We start from the raw sequence: 21,264 nt of genomic DNA, 5'->3' as shown, positions 1-21,264 counted from the left end.
AACCCAGAAAGAAAGATTCCATTTTTTCCCTCCAAAGTTACCAGATCACTGGATTTCCAATTCTCCGATACTGTTTTCCGGTGCCTTCGTCGGAGACTAAAAATCTCCGATCACAAAAATAGGCCCCAGACCTATCCCTAGGTAGGACAAAAATGAAGAAGTGTGAGTTGCAGCTAAGACAAACACAGCAGAAAAGGCCACCAAGACCTCCACTTCCCACGGCGCTTGGATTTGGAGGAGACGAAGACGATGACGTGGAGAAGGATATTACACTTCAGGCTGCTAAGAACAAATCTCTCAAAGATGTAATCACTAACCCTTTTCAATCACTGCTTTTTTTTTAATTTTTTTTTTTGGTTTTCAAGACTGAAGAGCAGCAGAAGAAAGCGTTGGAAGAGGACCCATCAGTGTTTTATTATGATGGAGTTCATGATGAATGAAGCAGAAAATTGCTCAGCCAAAAGCCCTAGATCGCGAAAAGAGAGAGGTATTTTGATGGTATTAACAAAGAGTTTGTTAGGCACTTCTGGCGTCTTGCTCCCTGTACGTAGGTGTGGTTATCATGGTAGGTATCACTTACAAGGGAGCAATGCATCTGGAATATCTACTTGATAGTTTAGAAGGGGAAAAATGAGTGATGAATATGTTGGTTTTGTGTTTCAGTCTAAAAATATTAAGACTTTAATGGAGAAGGCACAGGAACGACAACGACAGCATGATAATGTTTTTGAGAAAAATCTTAGAGAAGTAGAGATGATCACCTTTATGCCGACAAGGATAAGTTTGTTACAGCTGCTTATAAGAGGAAACTTGCAGAGCAGGAGAAATGGATGGCGCAAGAGCGTTTGCGTGAACTTAAAGAGGAGAAAGAGGATGTATGTGCAACCTTTTCTGCTCTTACTTTGATTCTGTTGCACATAGTCATTGCTTGGTTTGTGTTGGATTGCTTTTGTCTCTTAATTTAGTCGAGTCGTTACCATTTTGTTAAAAAATTTCATGCTCTTGGTGATTCTTGATCTGCTGGTTGATAACTGCTAGTTGTATTGTGTCTCTTTGCTGTCACCGTGATGTTTTCATATGTAGTGTTATTTCTAAACTGTTGACATGTTTTTGAGCTTGTTGGCATTAAGTCATGAATAATGCAACTTCTTGATAGCAATAGAGATCTTAAATTCCCATATATGCGTTGGAGATGGGTTAGTTAGGAGCTGGGGTTTTTGTGTTTGATATAATGACAGTCATGCAATTATTCTGGAGTACCAGTTGCTCAAACACTATAAGCACCAGTCAAGAAACACATCAAGGTCTGAATTAATTTGCCTAGAAGAACACGAAAAGGTTCTCTTATTAAGTTGCGCAGATTATGTTAAGTCAACTGCTGGATTACCACAACTGCTACTGTGTAGATATAGAAAACTTGTTATGGTTGTTAGAATATCACTAGGAGATCCATTGTAGGAATGCTGCGTCTCAATTAATTGGCTCAGGCTTCGATGCCTTGAAGGGAGAGATTTAGAACATGGCTGTATGTTTCCTCAACTTGTTAGGTGAATTGAGTTTGGGACTGCAGTCCTGTTTATGAAAGAACTTTAACAACTTGATATTTACTTCATTGTGTTTGATACACCGACAACAAGAATTTTATGAATCCAACGTTGACAACTAACCACACTTCACTTTGTAAGCAGATAGGAATTTGGTTAAAAAAAAGAAAACAGAAAGCATTGCATTTTGATCAGCATAGCAGAGGGCTGCTTTATTGCCCTCAAACACTACCTGCCTGGCTCTGGTGCAGGGAAGTTGAGTTTATTACCCCTCACTATCCAAGCATTATTATGATTTGGAAGTTTGGCTGCAAACTGGCTTGATGTTTGGTGATGTTAATATTCTTCTATCCTAGATGTCATTGCTAAATTGAGGAAGGTTGAGGAGGTTTTAAGTTTGTACTAGAGACAGGTTGCTTGTGGGTGGAAAACTGACCCTATTACGGTTCTGGTATCAACAGACACTTGTTGAAGCTAGGGAATATGATGGCATTTGCAATCAGGTACTTCTGCTGAGAATGAAATGTCTGTATGCGCAGCCTATTAAGGTTACGTTCAGTACAATTTAGATGCAATGGGCCAATTAGAAAACATGTACGTTCTGTTCAACAGCATTATTCAAACTCGCTTCCATTTGCTTTGCCAACCATCATTGAGAAATCAGACTGTCTGTATCTTTTCTATGAGAAATGAACTGAAAGAGAAGCTTTAAATTTCGTTTTACTTTTGCTTAATGTCTTTGAACAAAAAAAGTTTCTCCTTTTGATTTTACCTCCGCTTTGGAATAAACAAAAGTTTTCTATGAGATTTATGGGTTATGGACCTGTTAGATGATTGACTTATTTTTCTTCACCTGAGAGATAAATCGGGCAAGTGGCAGTGGAAGTGATGTTTCTGGAGCTGGGTTCTTGGGTTACTACGGGAATTGTGATTTTGATAATAGTAGTTTGTGACTGGCCAGGTTTGAGATTGGCTTTTAGGAATCAAAAAACTTGAAATGTAAACAGTTTTTGGTTTCCTCAAAACTGGTAATATGGTACCAATCACCCCCTTGGCTCTTCTGTTTCATCTTCATTGCTTCATGCCCAGCTTAATTATTTAAGCCTTAGCTTACTGTACTGGTGTGTTTCAAGACTTAGCATACTGTAAATTGTTAGGGACACATGTAAATATAGTTTTGCGCTGATCATATTACTTTATTAAGCTTATATGTTTCTGTTGATAGGAAACATGCTAAGCCATTTGGCGAGTTACCAGCTAATTAAGATTGTATTAATTTTTTCTTGTTTTAAAGGTTACCAAGAAGAGTGACTTGAGTGATTTTTATTCAACGTTGGAAAAAATGTTGCACTTGGTGCAAAAGACATATATAGTGGCCAAGGAAGCAAGGGAAACAAGAGAAGCAAGCTGAATTTAGGAAGCTGGAGAACCTGGATGGTCAAGTCGCTGGCGAAACATCTGACAGAAATCATGCATTGTCAGACCCAAAGTTCGTGTCGAAGTCTTCCAGTGTGAAAGAGGTGCATCTGAATGAAACTTCCCCTCCAAGAAGTTCTGAGCCCTTGGATCCTAAGCCAGTATCTGATAAACCAGTTTCAGGCACTTCAACTGAAGGAAAAACTCCAGCTGAACAATCATCGGCCAGTCAACCAAATCACGATCATCATAAAAGAAATCAAGATGCACTAGCTGCAGCTAAAGAACGGTTTTTGGCACGGAAGAAGGCGAAGGACCAGTGAAGCCTCTGTTGCTTTCTTGGGTATGTAATACGATTGAGATGTAAGCCAAAATCTCTTTAAAATCTGGAAAAAGCGTGTGCCAATCACAGAAATTTATTAAAAGTTTCTCAATAAGCTAGAGATGAAGAAGTCAACTCCGGTGGGAGCAGCCAACGAAGTGCAACTTGTCTGGTTTTCAGCTCAAAGCCAAAGACAGGCAGACAGAAAGGCAATGACGTTCATGTGCTAAGATGGAGCGTGTGCCCATTGCCTCAGATTTAGAGACAGACAAGAGGGCTTTATGGTTTCTAGGCTTCACTCAATCCACACGAAAAGTAAACTACACGTTCATGTGCAATCAGCACCCATCCAATTCCTTCTATATCTGTTGGGACCTAAAAATCCCACCGGAGTTGACTTCTTCGTTGGCTGCTCCCACCGGAGTTCTCTAACGATAAGAGATGAATTCACTTTTCAAACAATCTTGTTAGTAAATCTCAATGTACCTATTTGATGTATCTATTTTCTTAGAGTGCTAGCCTCAGGTTTCACGAATCGTCTTGATCAGCCGAACCACCTCCTGGGTGTTAAAGGTTTCTCTGAATCGCAAGCTTATCCTTGCCTTGCCATTTAGCACTAGATGGCTTTTTTCTCTCTCCCTCTTTTAAGGACATGCACATTGACAGCTGTGATGTGATGAACCATTGAAGCAAGCAGAGTCCCAAATTTTATCACCCCCAAACCTTCCTGTCACTGTCCGGTAACGTCTCCTTATCAACCACGTTAAACAGCCATGGTTTCTGTGTCTTCTTCTTTGCTCAATTGTCTATCTCTTCTCTCTTTAAAATTTCCCCCCACTTCTTCTTTTCTTCTTCTTCTTTCATAACAATCCCATTACGACATTCCCAAACAAACCAAAAGCTAAAGCACCTTGTCACAACCTCCCCAGCAAGAGCCCTCCACCTAGATAATCCCCAAACTACCCCTACAACAAACACCTCATAGCTATGGTGGTGGCTACTCGATTTCTCTTAGCTTTGGCCTACCACCTCAAACCCTCTCTTTCATCATGGTTACTGGCAGTGACATTGTCTGGTTCCCTTGCACCTTTTGGGAATTCCGACCGGGGGTGTACTGATAATTGCTCAAAGGAGAGGGTAAAGCACACTGGGACAATATTTTACGTGGTTCGGCAAATCCGCCTACATCCACGGGAGAGAGTCATTGTATTAGGGATAGAGAAAGGATTACAACAAATACATGGAGAGGAGGAGGATTACATCACTCTACTCAACTCATCAACTCTCAGCTCTCGCAGCTGCTGCAATGGCAGCAAGGCTGCTGCCATTGCAGCTCTCTCTTTCTCTCAACTCTTTTGCACAAACTCACTACACTCTCTTCATTTTGCTTCTCACATAATGCCTCTATTTATAGGCATTTCATGGCAGCTGCTCCACTTGTTCTGCTGTCAAACATGGCTGCAAGGTTAGGCATGGTAGGTTGCCTAACCATTGAAAATGGTGGCTGCCAATAGTCAATGGTTGGTGCCAACCATTTGCTGTACATGCAATGGCAATAACCCAACAATCACCCCCTTTGCCATTCATGTGGGGCAACTGTCCTCTTGCTTCTTCAGCACAGGCTTGCATCTTGCAGCTCTTCCAAGCTTACCATTCTGAGAGCATCTTCGGCCAAGTTTACATGGTACTTGCCAAACCTTACCATCACCAGAGTCACCAAAGCACACCTTTTCTCACACAAAAGGATCACTACAACCAGATGGTCTGCCACTTCACATCTGAAGAGTGTTAACGCTTGTCTCTGGGACACAACATTCCCCTTCGAGCGTATCAACCATGCTCGGTCCGGAATGATTCATCAAGCCTCACATCAAGGCTTACAACACCCCCTCAAACGGAAATTTATATTTCTAAGTGCGACAGTCATTATCTGAGTATCTCAATATGATCACGAGCTCACCACTCTTCCAAGAGTCTACTCATCCAGGAGTTGCGCCTGCCCTCTGTTCCACCCTAGGAACCACGCCTTACTTCTCCGTGAGTCTCCCGCTCTTAGTCGTAAGAGTCCAGGTAGCTCTCCACCTTTAACCATGGGGGCAGCCCATAAAGGTTGATCCATATCTATCTTCATACTCTGAGTATTACAATGCCATTACCGAGCTCACCACCTTGACAAGAGTCAACTCGTTCTCGGAACCTGCGCATGCCCTTCTGCTTCTTCATAGCAGCCGCGTCTTAATGCTCCACAAGTCATCCACTTATTGTCCAAGGCAAATGTCTTCTAGCTCATTGATCTTTAGCATGGGGGCAATATCCATGAAAGTCAATCCTGCATTTGTCTCCATACTCATCATAGCCACTTTATTGGTTATCCATCTGTCCACTCATATCCAACCATCACATTGGCTCTGGGGTTGTTCTGAACTTGGGCTCCTATCGTGGCCCATACACCTTCTCTAAGGTGTCTTCGCCCGTTGTCATGGGGCGGTCTGAACTGGGGCTCCTCTCATGGCCCTCACACCTTCTCCAAGGTGTCTTCGCCTTTCATAGGCGGTCGCATCCTCCTTCAGCTGAGATGCTTCAAAGTGGCTCCAAAAAAGTTCTCTACCACCATGTGCACTATGGGAGAGATAACTGCCACTGATTACATAGAAAGAGAAACTTGCGGTATACTCCTCTCAATCCTCCACCTCGATTTCTATGTTTGGAGCTTCTATGCCTTTCTGCTTGACAGCTCCACCTACACCAACTCTTTTTGGTGTCATCGCCTTTCATCATAGGCGGTCGCCTTTTATCACAGGCGTTTGCACCCCCCAATTAGGTGCCTCTACAACAGCTCTCTTTCCATGCTTGCATGCATTGGAAAGGTCTTCGCCTGTTGTCTTCATTAAGAGCATAAGAGACTTCCTGTTGTATAAACTTTAACAGTCTCTGCTCTGAGCTTCATCTGGGAACACTTCTTCTCCTTGCACCTGTTGTCTCATTACAGTACCTCGTTGGATCCTACAGGTACCTCTGCACAATCTCCGTGTGCCCTCGTGCAATTTTTGCTCTCCAGATTTCTCCTTATTCCTTGCTTATGTTTGACAGCAGCTCATCCTGTCACAACACCTGTCCAAGTCAAAAATAGGGTGCCAATCTTTATCCCCTTGCTGTATTTCTCTTCCATTATCAGGGTCTTCATCAATTCTCCCTTCGAGAAATCACAGTCACCGAATCTAACTTCTTTGGAGAAATCACCACTTTATCAGATCATTGATCATTCGGAACCCAACTGTTCCCTTGTGCCGTCATCCTGCTAGTCTTCAACCATTTCATTACAAACTGCTATATATACGAAAATAGTACCGTATGGATAATCCTTCCACTAAGCAAGTTCCCAGGAAAGATTGGAGGGGTCACACTGGTCCCGCTTAAAACCCAACCTCCTAGACAGAACTTCTTAGGCCATATCTATCTATCGTACTGTCTTTCCGTATATACAACCATTTGCTAGCTTTGTTGCGGCTTTCCTTTACAAGTGATCTGGAATATACTGGTTTAATACATCATTTCTCAACATCTGGCGAGACTACCAGTTCTTAGATTCGTCAAGATTGGTCTTCATCAATTTCCACTCTTCACCTCAAATCGTCCACATGATCGGGTGTCCAGAGTGTCCCAATTTTTCCTTCCTTCAAAGTAATTAAAATTCTCCCCACTTAGCATTTTAGCACATATAATTGGGTAAACATGTGCACCTTCTTCTTCTTCATCATCATCGACCACCACGATGACCTTTAGATGCCTCCTAATCGGGCAATCTCTTTTGTTAATTCACCACCACCACTTTCAGTCTCAAATCTCAACGATCGGACCATACCATTGCATCCAGAACGATCAAATTAGCTGGAAACAAGTCTGAAATCGTCCACATCGCATTTCAGACGGCTAAGATTTGATCAAAACAATTCTGGCCTGATGAACGGCCCAGATTCAATCTCAGATCCGGTTGCACGTAGACTCCGCTGCACAGAATCTTATCCCTTGGCTCGCGGCTCGGCTCGGCTCAACTCGGCTCGACTCAGGTCAGCTTGAGTCTGGTGACGTGGCATGTGGGTCCCGCTGTGATGACGTGGCTGCTAACTAGACGCTGACTGGTATATGACGTGGCTGCTGACATGACATGCCTACTGTGCATGATGACTTCACCATTACATCAGGCTGATGTCATCATGGGGCATGCTACTGTACATGATGATGTCACAATTACATCATGTTAATGTCATCCCTGACATGTCTACTGTTCATGATGACGTCATCCTTATCCGGGTCAGCCACATGGATCGGGTCAACTGATATTCGGGTCGGGTCAACTCATCCGGGTGAAGAAGACGCGTGGGGCGCGTCGGCGCGCGTGGGCAGACGCCTTGCCGGAGAGTGATGGAGAGTGCGGCCATGTCCGACGTCCGATTTTGACGTCGTTTTCACCGTGGGCTTCGTCTCTTCCTCCTCTACACAGTGGTATGGTCAAAACACAATTTGAACAACTTTCATTTTTGAGCAAAAATCAAACACCCCTTTAAACCATCAGCTCTGATACCAATTGTTGGGAATTCCGACCGGGGGTGTACTGATAATTGCTCAAAGGAGAGGGTAAAGCACACTGGGACAATATTTTACGTGGTTCGGCAAATCCGCCTACATCCACGGGAGAGAGTCATTGTATTAGGGATAGAGAAAGGATTACAACAAATACATGGAGAGGAGGAGGATTACATCACTCTACTCAACTCATCAACTCTCAGCTCTCGCAGCTGCTGCAATGGCAGCAAGGCTGCTGCCATTGCAGCTCTCTCTTTCTCTCAACTCTTTTGCACAAACTCACTACACTCTCTTCATTTTGCTTCTCACATAATGCCTCTATTTATAGGCATTTCATGGCAGCTGCTCCACTTGTTCTGCTGTCAAACATGGCTGCAAGGTTAGGCATGGTAGGTTGCCTAACCATTGAAAATGGTGGCTGCCAATAGTCAATGGTTGGTGCCAACCATTTGCTGTACATGCAATGGCAATAACCCAACACCTTTCACTACCTTTGCAAGAACTGCTCTTTCTCCTCCCCTTCCTCAAGAATCCAACCTTTTATCCCTAAACAATCCTCATCTTCCAAGCTTCCTGGGTGCAAAAACCCTAAATGCTCTTGGATCCACCACACAAATATACGCGCGCTGTGATCAAGACTGTAGTGTTAGAACTAACACGAACTCCTGCCTCAACCAAACCTGTCCACCTTATATAATCTTCTGGAGGCATTGCACTATCAGAAACTCTCCATCTCCACAATCTAACCAAACTCAACTTCCATGTCGGGTGCTCCGTTTTCTCTTCCCGGCCGCCAGCCCGCGGGATTTGGACGTGGACTATCATCTTTAGCAAAGCCAACTTGGTCTTCGCAAGTTCTCTTACTGTCTGCTCTCTCATAGACTCGATGATGACACCAAATTATTAAAAAAGCAGCTCTGTAGTTCTTGATTAAGAACAGTTAGATCCTGACGACGAAAAAACCAATGCCTTGGTGTCCACTCTATTTGTGAAAAACCCTAAATTAAGTTGAAGACAAAAGTGGTTTCTCAATTTACTACTATTTGGGTCTCCGGTTGGATCACCGTCGGAGGCCACCACGTTAAGGTACTGTACAAGTTCTTGTTGCCTGTGTCATATTACATGAGATCGTGTTTAATGTTTTTTAATTAGTATAATATAATGAAATTTAAACTCATTATCATTTAATCAATAAATAATCATTTAATCAATAAAATTATAATACTATATTAACTATATTATAATACAATATTAAATAATTATCTTAACTCAAAAATTTAAGTTTTTAAATTAAATTTTAAAAATAATTTTTATATTTCTGAGGCTTTTGAGCCATTAAGTGATGATTTTAATAAATAAAAAATAAGTAAGAAAAAAAAAAGATTTCATTGGAATTAATGGAAAAGGAATTTAATAAAGATAAAGATAAAAATAAAAAATCCCTCCGTATGGGCTGGGTCTTCTCTTGTTTATTTTGGACTATATATATAAAGAGCAAAACCAAACAGATCCTTCTTAACAGACTCGAAAGTTAAAACTCACTTTTCCCTGCTTCATTTCTCTGCCCACAAGGCCAAACACACTGTTGGAATTCAAGGTAAGCCAAGTCCTTGCCTTTTAAAGCTCTCATTTTTGGGTTTTTTTGCACTCTATTTGCTCATATCTTCCATGATAATAGATATTTCAATCGGTGGTGATGAATTGATTATTTGGTTTCTATCTGTTTTGTTTATATTTTAAAGGAAAGCTCAATTTGAATGGAATTGTGTTGTGTTTGTTTCCTTTCTTCCATATTTTAGGTGAGATTTATCATGGGTTTTGTTAGATGAAAACAAAAATTTAGTTAGTATCTTGACTTGGTGAAATTATGTCTGCACCAAATAGTCTTTGATAGTGTTGATGAGGAAACCTTTTGCCATTTTAAGAGTTCTCTGTGTCGCATTTTTTAGAATTTTTCTGAAGAATACAATAAGGAAAGTTGGTGCTTTGTGTCAGAATTATTGGTCAATGGACTTGCAAATTTTGTAATGGTGATGTGCAAAACTTTTGCAATTTTATGTCAAAATGCTAATCCTTGTACTAGCAGGATTTGATAGTTGTCTTAGCATTGCTGTATTGGTTGTTGATGTATTGAGAGATTATATGCCAAAAAAGCAAAAGAGGTTCAACACAATTATTGATCAACTCGGGCCCAACTTATTATTAGTTTCATTAGTCTTGTTTCCAAAGCTGTTACATTCTTTGACCATACGATGTTATGCGTCCATCAGATTTTAGAAACAAAACATATCTAGGCACCATTCATGTTTGGTTTTTTGACATAACTTTCCTGACAAACAACGTCACATGTGCATGATCGTTGACTAGATCTTGAATCTCTGCACACACAATTCTTTGGCATGCTACTTGCACCAAAGTTTGATAAAAAATCAACTAAGCATTGCTGCCTGCTGTTGTTTCCACACGTTCCGGGAAATGTGACTTGCTTAGGGCACCATCGTAGTTGACCTGCATTTTGAAAGAAAGAAAGGCACATATTCATTATTTTTGCAAATAAAAATTAATTATTCAATACTCAATGATATTTGATTTTATTTTGTTAGTCATATGTAAATGAGACTTTGTTGATAGATTTGAAAAAATATCTACCTTGAGCGCGAGTGAAGAGACTAAATAGTGTAACACAAGAAATCAAGAGAAACACAATTGGCTTCATCATCTTTGATTCTATTATTTAAACTCTCACTTATCTGATGTTACAATGCTAGAGCGTATTTCAAGTTCATGCATGCAACCTCAATTTATATTTGTCCACCTGTGTCAAATTTAGCAATATAGATTTTTTCAGTTTTTTTTGGTTGCCTGAATGGAGACAAAATATCTACTTACCTAATGCGGGAAATTTAAATTTGGCACAGGTGTGGACAATTATAAATTTGGGTTGCATGCATGAACTTGAAATAAATTTGAATCTTGTTGGATTGATGCCTTAAAAACTTATTAGTTGTCTTCATATATACAAGGAAATAGGTAAGAGCCTAATCTAGTGTTTGTTTTTGAATGATATTTGTATATACATAATGTTTTAGACTTAGTGGGAATAAATTTTGGCTTCTATATTTATAAAATCAACAAAATTGAACCTGTAAGGTATAAATAGAGGGAAAAAAAGAATAGAGTACAAAGGACCTAAATTTTCACCACATTATAAAACGTCAAAGACTATTGTGTTGGTTCAAGAAGACAATGGTCAATCTCTAATGTGTTTTGTTTGGTTCAAATCAACTCTCATCAATTTAAATTCCATTTTTACTGTGCTTCATCTTAAATATTTTCTCCATGCAACATTTGGGCTAATTTTTAGATTAGACTAGAATATGGTGTATAGATGAGATATTCTTTCTTATTAGCTTTTCCTATGTTTCCAAATTGAAAATTGATCCTGACTGGTAGAAAACTGTCATTTTTTACACGACTGGCCTTAACAATTTTCCTAGCCCTGAATATCTGCTGTGGAATTTTGTTGTGCCGCACCCAGTTCTCATTTTCACAAATTGTCATTTAATGAACTCTATCTGGGGCTTCAAATAAATCACAACCATTTAACTATAGTTTAAAATTCTTTTCCCTTCATTCTTGCATGTTTTAGGCAAAGGGAATTTGAGCCATGTACAGTTTGTGTATGGCTTGATACTTGATTTTGAAACTTTAGGTACTCAATTGCCTTTTTTCAATAGATGGTTTCCTACTTGTAAACAAGGACATGGCAGATATCATGTCTTGTTAAGAAATAAAAACTGTCCAAGAATCTAGACGGCGCAGGCTGAGAATGGAATCCATTCTTAAGCAGGCTGCATAGCCTTGTGACACTGTTGTGGGACACTATTGTGGCATGAACCATGTCAAATAAGATAAACTCTTTTTCATATTTCAAGCTTGTTGGTGAATCTGGTTTGCTATTCCTGGTATTGTCAGTAACATTTTTGTAGCTTTGAATACCACCAAAGATGCTTAGTTATGTTTTACTAGTGGGTATCACCAATCCCTTCCGGTTTACTTTCTCCTCCTGTCTGTGGACTATATTTCAAGTTTAATTCTTATCCTCAACTCTTTTATTCCATGGAATTTTGAATTGGTGATCATTGGTTACAAAAAATTTCCCAGTGCATAGCGATTGACATTAACATAAATTTGTGGCTTCCTCTCAGCCATCAAGATGTTGAGTGTCTCTGTATTTGGTTTAGGATTTCTTTTGATTTTAGCATGGCATGCAGCAGTGGCAGTGCTTTCAATGTTTATCTTTGATTGGGATGGATCTTTCTGCACAATATCTGTACTAACTCCAACTTTCTCAGGCACAAGTTGTCCAAGAACTTTCTCATAAAATTAATTTTAAGTAAATTGCTAAATCTTGATCAACCAAGACTTTCTGCATTGTTAAAATTATGTGAGACTTTGTGGATGCAACAAAATTACACATCCCAAACTCGAGATAAAATTTATGATATCTATTCCTTCAATTCTATGTCTTCATTTCTTCTATGATTTACTGCAGCTGCATACTATCTTGTCCCCTTTCTGAAGCTGGTCAAGCATGGGAAACAAACCTGTTAAGCAAGAAAGAGAAGCTGTGTCTCCATTGGCACCAAACAGGCCAGAGTTTCTCTTAAAAATCGTGCCACCAATGGACCATGCTTATGTTCGGTGGCTTGCTCGTGATCTTGAGAGGATTCATGGCTTTACTCCAAGAAATTGCCGTGCAGTGACGCCACCAGATCATTATGTTGAATACATGCGATCACATGGTTGGTTGGATGTGAACTTGGATGATCCTGATCTGGCTCATTTGTTTCCAAGTAAATAATCATGTAATCAAGGCAGGTGGTGATCCTCTTACTAGAAGTGTAATTAGGGAAATGGAATTTCTAATCTTTGCTGGAAAGTTGAACATGAGAGGTGGGCTGTTTATCAAATCATCATCATCATCATTTTGCTGCAGATGTGTTGCAAGAACTTAAGATAATTTGTAATATCAGAAATCCCTAGAGGGACAAGAAACTCTTTAGATAATCAGTTATGCTTCCTGGTATAAATATTGGTGCATTTCCAATGTCAGGAAGCAGAGTTGACAAAGGTAACAGGAAATGTGTGTCTTGTGATATCTTGCTTCTAAACAGACTTGAAAAAGGTTAGGCAGGAAACGTCTGTCTTGTGATGTTTTGCCTCTACCAGAGTTGACGAAGGTTAGCAGGAAATGTTTCCCTGGAATTACTACAGTAAATGGGAATGCTTTGTGCATTGGTAGGTCTAGCATACTTCTGATGTCTGATTAATTAATTTTGAAAAAAAAAAAAATCTTGATGGGTCTCGTGGTACTGCTACCACTGGATCGTTATCATTATCCAATGGCTCCTAATTTTCTTATAGTTTAAATTTAAAAAACAAGTCATGTTCTTGCTAGAGTTATTAAATCCCGCTCACCCACATTTTAAATTAAACCAGGTAAAAATTAATTTTATTAACCTAAATTAATTTAAGTTAATCCTTTTAACTTGTAATTGTGTTAAGAGCAATAACTTTATTACCTTGAATATTGGGAATAGTAAATTGTATTAATTCTATAATTAGTTGATCTTTTTAGTTTAAAAAACTTAATATAAAACCCCTAAATAACTCAGATGAAGGGATTATTAACATACGATTTTAAAACTACTAATTTGAAAAAACGTATAGAATACAGGGGCTAAGTTATAACTTACTCACTACTATGTGGTCCCGATTCACTTCAAACAAGTGTAACAGTTGTTCATCATCATCATCAGCTCCTAAAACCCTAGACCCAGGCAGGCACATACATATCTGAACTGGCTAAAACCCTACCATCATATGCCCACTTCATTTCGCGCAAAACCCACAATTCCCTCCCATAAATTTTCAATCTTGACATGAAAATACAGTCCCCCAGTTGATCAGAACATGATAAAAAGGAGACCTTTTTGTCATGCTCTCTACTTCAAACCCAAAAAAGGACCGATCACTTCAACCTGTGCTGTCTCTTTAGACCCCCAACCAATCCCAAATGACCACACGTCCCTTTGCCAATCCTTAGTTCATGACCTTCTTCGCCGCGGTCTTTTGTCCTCTGCACAGCAAGTTGTTCAGAGATTCATTGCCAGCTCTCCAACAGTCCATGATGCAATCTCCGCCGTTGAGTTTGCCTCCGCGAGTGGCATGGACCTTGGCCCTGGAATTTCTGGTGAACTTATTAGGAAATTGGTTGACTTGGGCCATCCTTTATCGGCGCGTGAGTTTTATCATGATCTTGTGGTTGCTAGAGGTATTGAGCCGGACTCGAATATTGTTAATTCTCTCGTTATTTGTTTGGCCAAGTTAGGGAAATTAGATGATGCCGTAAAGCTTTTTGATAGACATATTGGTAGTGGTGATTGTTTGGTTAGTAATGCTGCTTGTAGCACGATTCTTAAAGGGTTTTACGAGCAAGATAAGTTTGTGGAGGCATTTGATTATTTTGTTAGGATCAGTGATGCTAATGTGAAATTGGGTATGTGGGCTTACAATGTTTTGATTGATGGATTGTGTCAACAAGGGTACGTGGGTGAAGCGATAGAAGTGTTAGATATAATGTGCAGAATAACTGGGTTGCCGCCTACTCTTCATATGCTCAAGACATTGTTTTATGGGCTTTGCAAGAGAGGGTGGTCCATCGAGGCAGAGTGGATTTTTGAAGAGATGGAGGCACAAGGTTTCTTTGTGGATAAGGTGATGTATACTTCGCTGATGAATGCTTATGGTAGGGATAAGAAGATGAAGATGGCACTGAGGGTTTATTTTAGAATGCTGAAGAATGGTTATGACCCGGATATTTGTACTTGTAATACTTTGATTTATGGATTTTCAAAGATGGGTTTGTTTGATAAAGCGTGGGTGTTGTACAACCTGATGAATGACCTGGGGATTCAGCCTAATGAGGTCACTTATAGTATAATGATTCATAATTATTGCAAGAAAGGGAAGTTGGATTGCGCTATGTCGCTTTTGAATAGCATGGCTCCCTGCAATTTGACTCCTTGTGTGCATTGTTATACGCCTATAATGGTCACTCTTTATAAGCTGAATAGGTGTTTGGAAGTTGATGAATGGTGTGAAAGAATGCTGGAAAGTGGAATTGTTCCGGACCATGTTTTGTTTTTTGTACTCATGAAGAATAAACCTAAGGGGCTTGGGTTTGAGCTTCAACTCTGTTTGTTGATGTTGCAGGCAATCGCCAAGAACGGGTGTGGGTTGGACTGTTCTTCACTCACAAATTCTGATAAGATAAATTCCACTCTGGCTTTGGAGCAAGAAATTGAGCTACTTCTGAGAGAAATTGCAAGAAGTGATTTGAATCTGGGTAATGTGGCTGGTGGTATCTATGTTAGTGCCTTGTGTGAAGGTGGAAAGACAGAATCTGCATTGGATTGCTTGGAAAATATGGTAAATGCGGGATGTGTTCCTTTGCTTTTCACTTTCAACTCTCTGATCAAACGTCTATTCCAGGACGGGCTTTCTGAGGATGTCAAATCTCTGATTGAAATTATGCAAAACTGGGGCATATCTCCAAACTTGGAAACTTATCTGATAATGGTAAATGAATACTGTAAACAAGAGGATCTGGCATTGGCTTTTGGTATTTTGGAGCAGATGGATGAAATGGGTCTGAAACCTAGTGTAGCTATCTATGACTGCATTATTGCTTGTCTAAGCCAACAGAGGAGAATCTCTGAAGCCGAAACTCTTTTCTGCAGGATGCTTGAGAATGGTGTGGATCCTGATGAAGTTGCCTATATGACAATGATCAATGCTTATGCTAGGAATGGAAAAGGTGTTAAAGCCCTCCATTTGTTTGAGATGATGATAAAGAATGCCATTCAGCCAAGTTCTTATTCTTACACTGCACTGGTAGCGGGTTAGTGAAGAGAAAAATGACTATTGAGGGGTGCGTTTATCTTGAAAAAATGTTGGCAGAGGGTTTTGTGCCAAATATTGTCTTGTATACCTTTCTTATCAATCATTTTCTGAAGATGGGAGAGTTTAAATATGCCTTCAGACTAATTGATTTGATGTTTAGAAGTCAGATCGAAGCTGACCTTGTCTTGCACATTGCTTGGATTAGTGGTGTTTGCAGAAATATCTTTGGCACCAAGAAAAGATGGTACATGACAAACAGAATGTCTACAAGGGCTAGAAAACTGCTATTTAATTTGCTCCATCAAAAAGTTTCCTTGACTGGAGAAGATGTTTTTAGTGTTTCTGCTTGTTCTTTTAGGGAATAGAAGACTTAGCATTGAAGCTCATGCAGAAAATAAAAGAACAGGGTTTATGCCCAACCTTTACCTCTATAATGTTACTGTCTCCGGATTTTGCTGGGTAAATTTGATAGAGGATGCTTACCATCAACTTAGACTGATGCAAGAGGAGGGTCTACTTCCAAATGAAGTGACTTTCACAATTCTCATTGGTGCACATGGCAGGGCTGGTGAAATTGATCGGGCTATTGGATTGTTTAATAGGATGAATGCAGATGGTTGCAGCACCCCTGACAGATGTACATACAACACTTTACTGAAATCACTTTGCAGGTCTGGTAGAGAATTAGATGCTTTATCTCTTGTGCATACAATTAGCAAGAGGGGCTTCTTTCCAAACAGGCTGGCTTATGAAAAATCACACCATTATTTTTGTGCTGGTCACATGAGCATTCCTGCCTTCAGGATATTTGAAGAAATGGTTGCTTGCAATCTTGTGCCTGGCCTGTATAGACGGAACTTGCTGCTCTATATCTTATGTGAAGAAAAGAAACTCCACGAAGCTTATAGGGCGAGTGATGTGATGTTTGAGAGAGGATTTCTACCCGACGAGTCAGTAATGAGGTTTCTAGTTGAAACATCTGATAAACACCCCCTGCTTCTTGTGAACCATGTTCTGAACAAATATGAACAGCCCACTCTTTCTCAGTAGACTCGACTTTCACCAGTCTCTCACAAGTCAATACAAGTTTTCAAGTTTCTGTTCGCAGGAGATCCCACTGTCTTCTATGAAATCACAATCTCCTACAGCAGTGCCTGCTCTCTGGGAGTTCACCATCAGGTTTTCTTTTATCTTTCCTTCTTCCTGTAGACTCGACCTCCTTCTCTCTGGGTCATGCACTGACTGGTAGAATATTTATAAAGTTACCTTTTTGTTGAATATGATGATGGTTTCCTTGGATCTTTCTTTCCTTTTTGCCTGCCTAATTTATTCCATCTCGCACCTCATCCTTTTTTTGCTTTATGTCATCATATACAGTGTGGCACTTGGAATCTCTTGCAATTCAAAATTACAACAAATCTTTATGATGAAAAAAAAGGGGGTTTTGAAATTCTCTTCAAAATTATTTTTAAGACATTTTTATATCTTCATCTATGTAATCAACCATGTTCATGTATCTTAGAACACTAACTAGAGCAACGTAAGACTAAAGAATTGGGGTTCGTCGTCTTATTTGCCATAATTTCTTTGTCGGGGTCCCCTCTATCTTGGTAAAGCTAATAAAAGTCAAAAGCTTGGGCACCTTAGGACAACCAATTAGGCTGACAAAATCAGTCTAAAGTAGTCCTAAATCAATTTTCATAAGACTGGTAAGAATTGGGCCAAAATGACAATAACTGGTTAAAAGTGGGGTCCAAAAGAAAAATTGCAAGAAAAAGGCCCAAACCCAAATAACAAGAAAAGAGCCGTGTAAACAGTTGCCCTAAGAAAGTGGTGGGAAAGTGCATCGAAGTGGGGAGGGGGGTAGGCTTCGGGTTATCGCAACTTTCTCTTCAGAAAAGGTGAGCAATCGCCGATTCTAACCTAACCACCCCTTCTCTTTTTTTATTTTATTTTTTTTATATATTTTTTTTCATGATAATTGAGCAGATTTATTGTTTTTTTTTGGGGTTTCTTAAGAGTAAATGATAATTTAAATCCTTGCAATTTAATCTCTTTAGTTTTAAAAATGATTAATTTAACTTTTGATCATATTTGACTTTCGGGTAAATGGTAAAAAAATATGGAAAAAATTGATGATATTAAAAAATTAATATTACCAGAGTGATTACGTTATAAATGGCATTGTTGTAGAACCTGGTTCGTTTAACAGTTGACCCGAGACTCGGGTGACTCAACACCTCAATTAGACTTTACAAAGTTAAAAAATAAAGTTATAATTGATCTATTTAAACCCGGATGATTTGGAGAAACCCGGGTGAGACCGAAACTTCATAAACCTTTTATGATTTTGATTTGGGGGTACAAATCTCAACTTTCTAAAAGACAAGTAGCCACCCTGCTTCGGTACTTCTCAATATGCTTTCTCTTCATTTTCTTTTTTCCTCGTAATTTAGGGCCTTATCCTCATCAACACCCCCTGAAATAACTCCTCTTACTCCTCCAGTTAATTCATTGGCAATGAAAAGTCTTGCCTCGACTTTTCCCTCTATCATATCAGGGGAACAAATTACCAGATCAATCATGGCACTAATATCTATGAAAATACATCATCTAGTGATCCAAAGGTTTGAACCATAGTTATTAAACCCGGCTCGGAAGTTGACCCGGCCAAGAGGCCGGGTCCCGGGTTTTATGGGTCAACTCGGGTCAACCCGGAAAAATTAAAAAAAAATTAAAGTTTTAATATTTTATATGAAAAAATCCATGTAAATATAGATTACACATATTATGAAGTTTAAAAAAATATTTTAAAAAGTTTTTTATCATACATTAAAAAGATATTATATTAAGCTTTTAAGTTAAAGTATTTAAACTAAAAAAGTTTTTTATCCCACATTGAAAAAACATAACTTTTTTCTTGGAAACATATAGTATATATACTAATGAGTTTCAAATCTCACATTGAAAAGATAATATATTATCCTTTTAAGTTGAAGTATTTAAACCAAAAGGTTTTTTATCCCACATTGAAAAAACACGATTTTTTTCTTGGGAACATAGAGTATATATACTAATGGGTTTCAAATATCACATTGAAAAAACATGGTTTTTTTCATGGGAACATAGAGTATATATATATGAAAGGGCTTCAAATCTCACATTGAAAAGATACCATGTTATCCTTTTAAGTTGAAGTATTTAAACCAAAAGGTTTTTTATCCCACATTGAAAAAACATGATTTTTTTCATGGGAACATAGTGTATATATATAAAAGGGTTTCAAATCCCATATTGAAAAGATACTATGTTATTCTTTTAAGTTGAAGTATTTAAACCAAAAGGTTTTTTATCCCACATTGAAAAAACATGGTTTTTTTCATGGGAACATAGTGTATATATATGAAAGGGCTTCAAATCCCACATTGAAAAGATACTATGTTATCCTTTTAAGTTGAAATATTTAAACCAAAAAGTTTTTATCCCACATTGAAAAAACATGGTTTTTTTCATGGAAACATAGAGTATATATACTAATGGGTTTCAAATCCCACATTTGGAAGGAGAAAAAAAAAACCGGGTCTCGTCCGGGTTCGCCGGGTCACCCGGGTTCCGGGTCGACCCGGCGGGTCGCCCGGGTTTGGCCAGGCTGTTGCCACAGCCGGTCTTTTATTAAACCTGGACCGGTCCAGCCACCGGGTCGACCCGCCGAGCCGGGTCGGGTTTAATAACTGTGGTTTGAACATTAGTGTTGCAGTCGCAGTAGGCTTTGTGGCTGGGTTTTTTTATGTGATTTTTGGTGGGGTAATTTTGAAAAGAAAAGGTAAAGAAAGAAAAGGAAAATGATGTGATTGTTGACAATGAAGATGAAAGTGGTGGTGCATAAAGATTAAAAGATTAAATGGCAAGCCTGTTGGAGTGTAACTTTCATGTTAGATTTGTCTTGAAGTGATTACTAATAATGGGGATTGATCATGGGCTAAGCTTCAATGCGAACACAATTTCATTGGGCATATTACAAAGTTTGGATTTTTATTTTTTTTTTATGGAGTTTTTTGGTTTTGATTTGGAATTTTGAGATCTAGTAGTTGTAATGTTGTTTTAGTTATGGTTTTTTCGGTAATTTTTGGATGTTTGTGCATTTTGTGTTTGGATTTTAAATTATTAGCTGAGGATGTTGTGTAGCTTTTCATTATATATAGCATATAGGATTATATGTGATTTTTTTTAACATGTTATTCAATAATATATATTGTGGTTATGTTTTTAGTTTTCAAGGCATAATTTTTAGACCCAGCCCAATAATTATTAGGAGTGAGTAAAAAAATCGAAAAACCGATTAAACTAAGAAAACCAAAAAAAAAATAACCAAAAAAACCGAACCGTGAAAAAAAACCGATTAAAATTTTGAACAAACAGATCGTTCGGTTCGGTTCGATTTTGGTTTTATAAGACTGAAACCGAAAAAACTGAACCGAATCGAACCCAAACAGAAAAAACCAGAAAAAAACCGAGCCAAACCGGTTTGAACCGGTTTTTGTCCAAAAAAACCGAACCGAACTGAAACCGGTTGGTTTGAACCGGTTTCGGTTTGAACCGATTTCGGTTTTTTTTAAAATTTTTTGGTTTGGTTATTTTTTTTGATAAAAACCGAACCAAACCGAAAATGATCACCCCTAGTGGCTGGTCCGGTCCAAGGCTCAGGTTTTGGGTTTTGACCGGGTCATCGGGTCGCCCGGGTCAACTCTTTTTTAAAAAAAAAAATCAAAACGACATCGTTTTAGTAAAAAACAAAACTCAACGGGTTGCAACTGAGTTTTTGACCGGGTTAGCCAGGTCGCCGGGTCACACCGGGTTTTTCCTTCCCATATTTTTTCTTCAACCCGGCCCAGTTCCAGCTCCGGGTCGACCCGTCGGGCTAAACCAGGTTTTAAAACTATATTTCAAAGTTAATTCAGGTCAATTTTCCTGACCCGTGACCTGGATATTTTCCCAGGTCCTTAAGAACTATGATAAATGAATGAGAAAACATGGGGATTGACTGATTATGTTTTAAACCAAAAGGACTAAATTGTTTATCTATTAAACAAGGGGGACTGAGTTGTGGTTTACATTTACCAAACTGGGACACCTGGCCCCACTACACAAGTTATGCTCTCAATCCCATCTTGCACGTCAGCATCCCAGTCAAAATACTAAATCCAGTAGTAATAATAATAATAACAACTTATTAAAAATGTTAAGAAATAAGAATATTTTCAAAGCAAAAGGATATCTATTTCTTTTATTATTTAGGATATTTTTTATTTTGTTTTTTTAAATATATTTTAAAAAATTATTTTTTTTCTTTACTTCAAATTAATATTTTATTGAATGTTTTCATATAATTTTAATATATCGATATTAAAAATAATTTTTTTAAAATAAAAA

The 21,264-nt window shown here is 38.7% G+C and overlaps 1 protein-coding gene, 1 long non-coding RNA gene and 1 pseudogene across 2 annotated transcripts; all 3 read left to right on the top strand.

The window, feature by feature from the left end:
• The first annotated feature begins 152 nt into the window (after nucleotides 1-152).
• Nucleotides 153-3,817, top strand: LOC18098105 (uncharacterized; annotated as a pseudogene).
• A 5,484-nt stretch (nucleotides 3,818-9,301) lies between these two features.
• On the top strand, nucleotides 9,302-12,981 carry LOC18098102 (uncharacterized). The gene is made up of 2 exons (XR_002981474.2): nucleotides 9,302-9,463; nucleotides 12,422-12,981. It is a non-coding gene; the product is annotated as an uncharacterized LOC18098102 (long non-coding RNA).
• An 861-nt stretch (nucleotides 12,982-13,842) lies between these two features.
• Nucleotides 13,843-16,884, top strand: LOC18098101 (pentatricopeptide repeat-containing protein At5g62370). The gene is made up of 2 exons (XM_024600157.2): nucleotides 13,843-15,832; nucleotides 16,193-16,884. The coding sequence occupies exons 1-2, from the start codon at nucleotides 13,843-13,845 to the stop codon at nucleotides 16,882-16,884; spliced, it is 2,682 nt and encodes an 893-aa protein (XP_024455925.2).
• Nucleotides 16,885-21,264: the final 4,380 nt, after the last annotated feature.

This window comes from Populus trichocarpa, chromosome 4 (genome assembly GCF_000002775.5).
Source record: "Populus trichocarpa isolate Nisqually-1 chromosome 4, P.trichocarpa_v4.1, whole genome shotgun sequence".
Classification (NCBI taxonomy): domain Eukaryota; kingdom Viridiplantae; phylum Streptophyta; class Magnoliopsida; order Malpighiales; family Salicaceae; genus Populus; species Populus trichocarpa.
The sequence above is the reverse complement of the archived record's forward strand: the minus strand, read 5'-3'. Positions and strand labels throughout refer to the sequence as shown.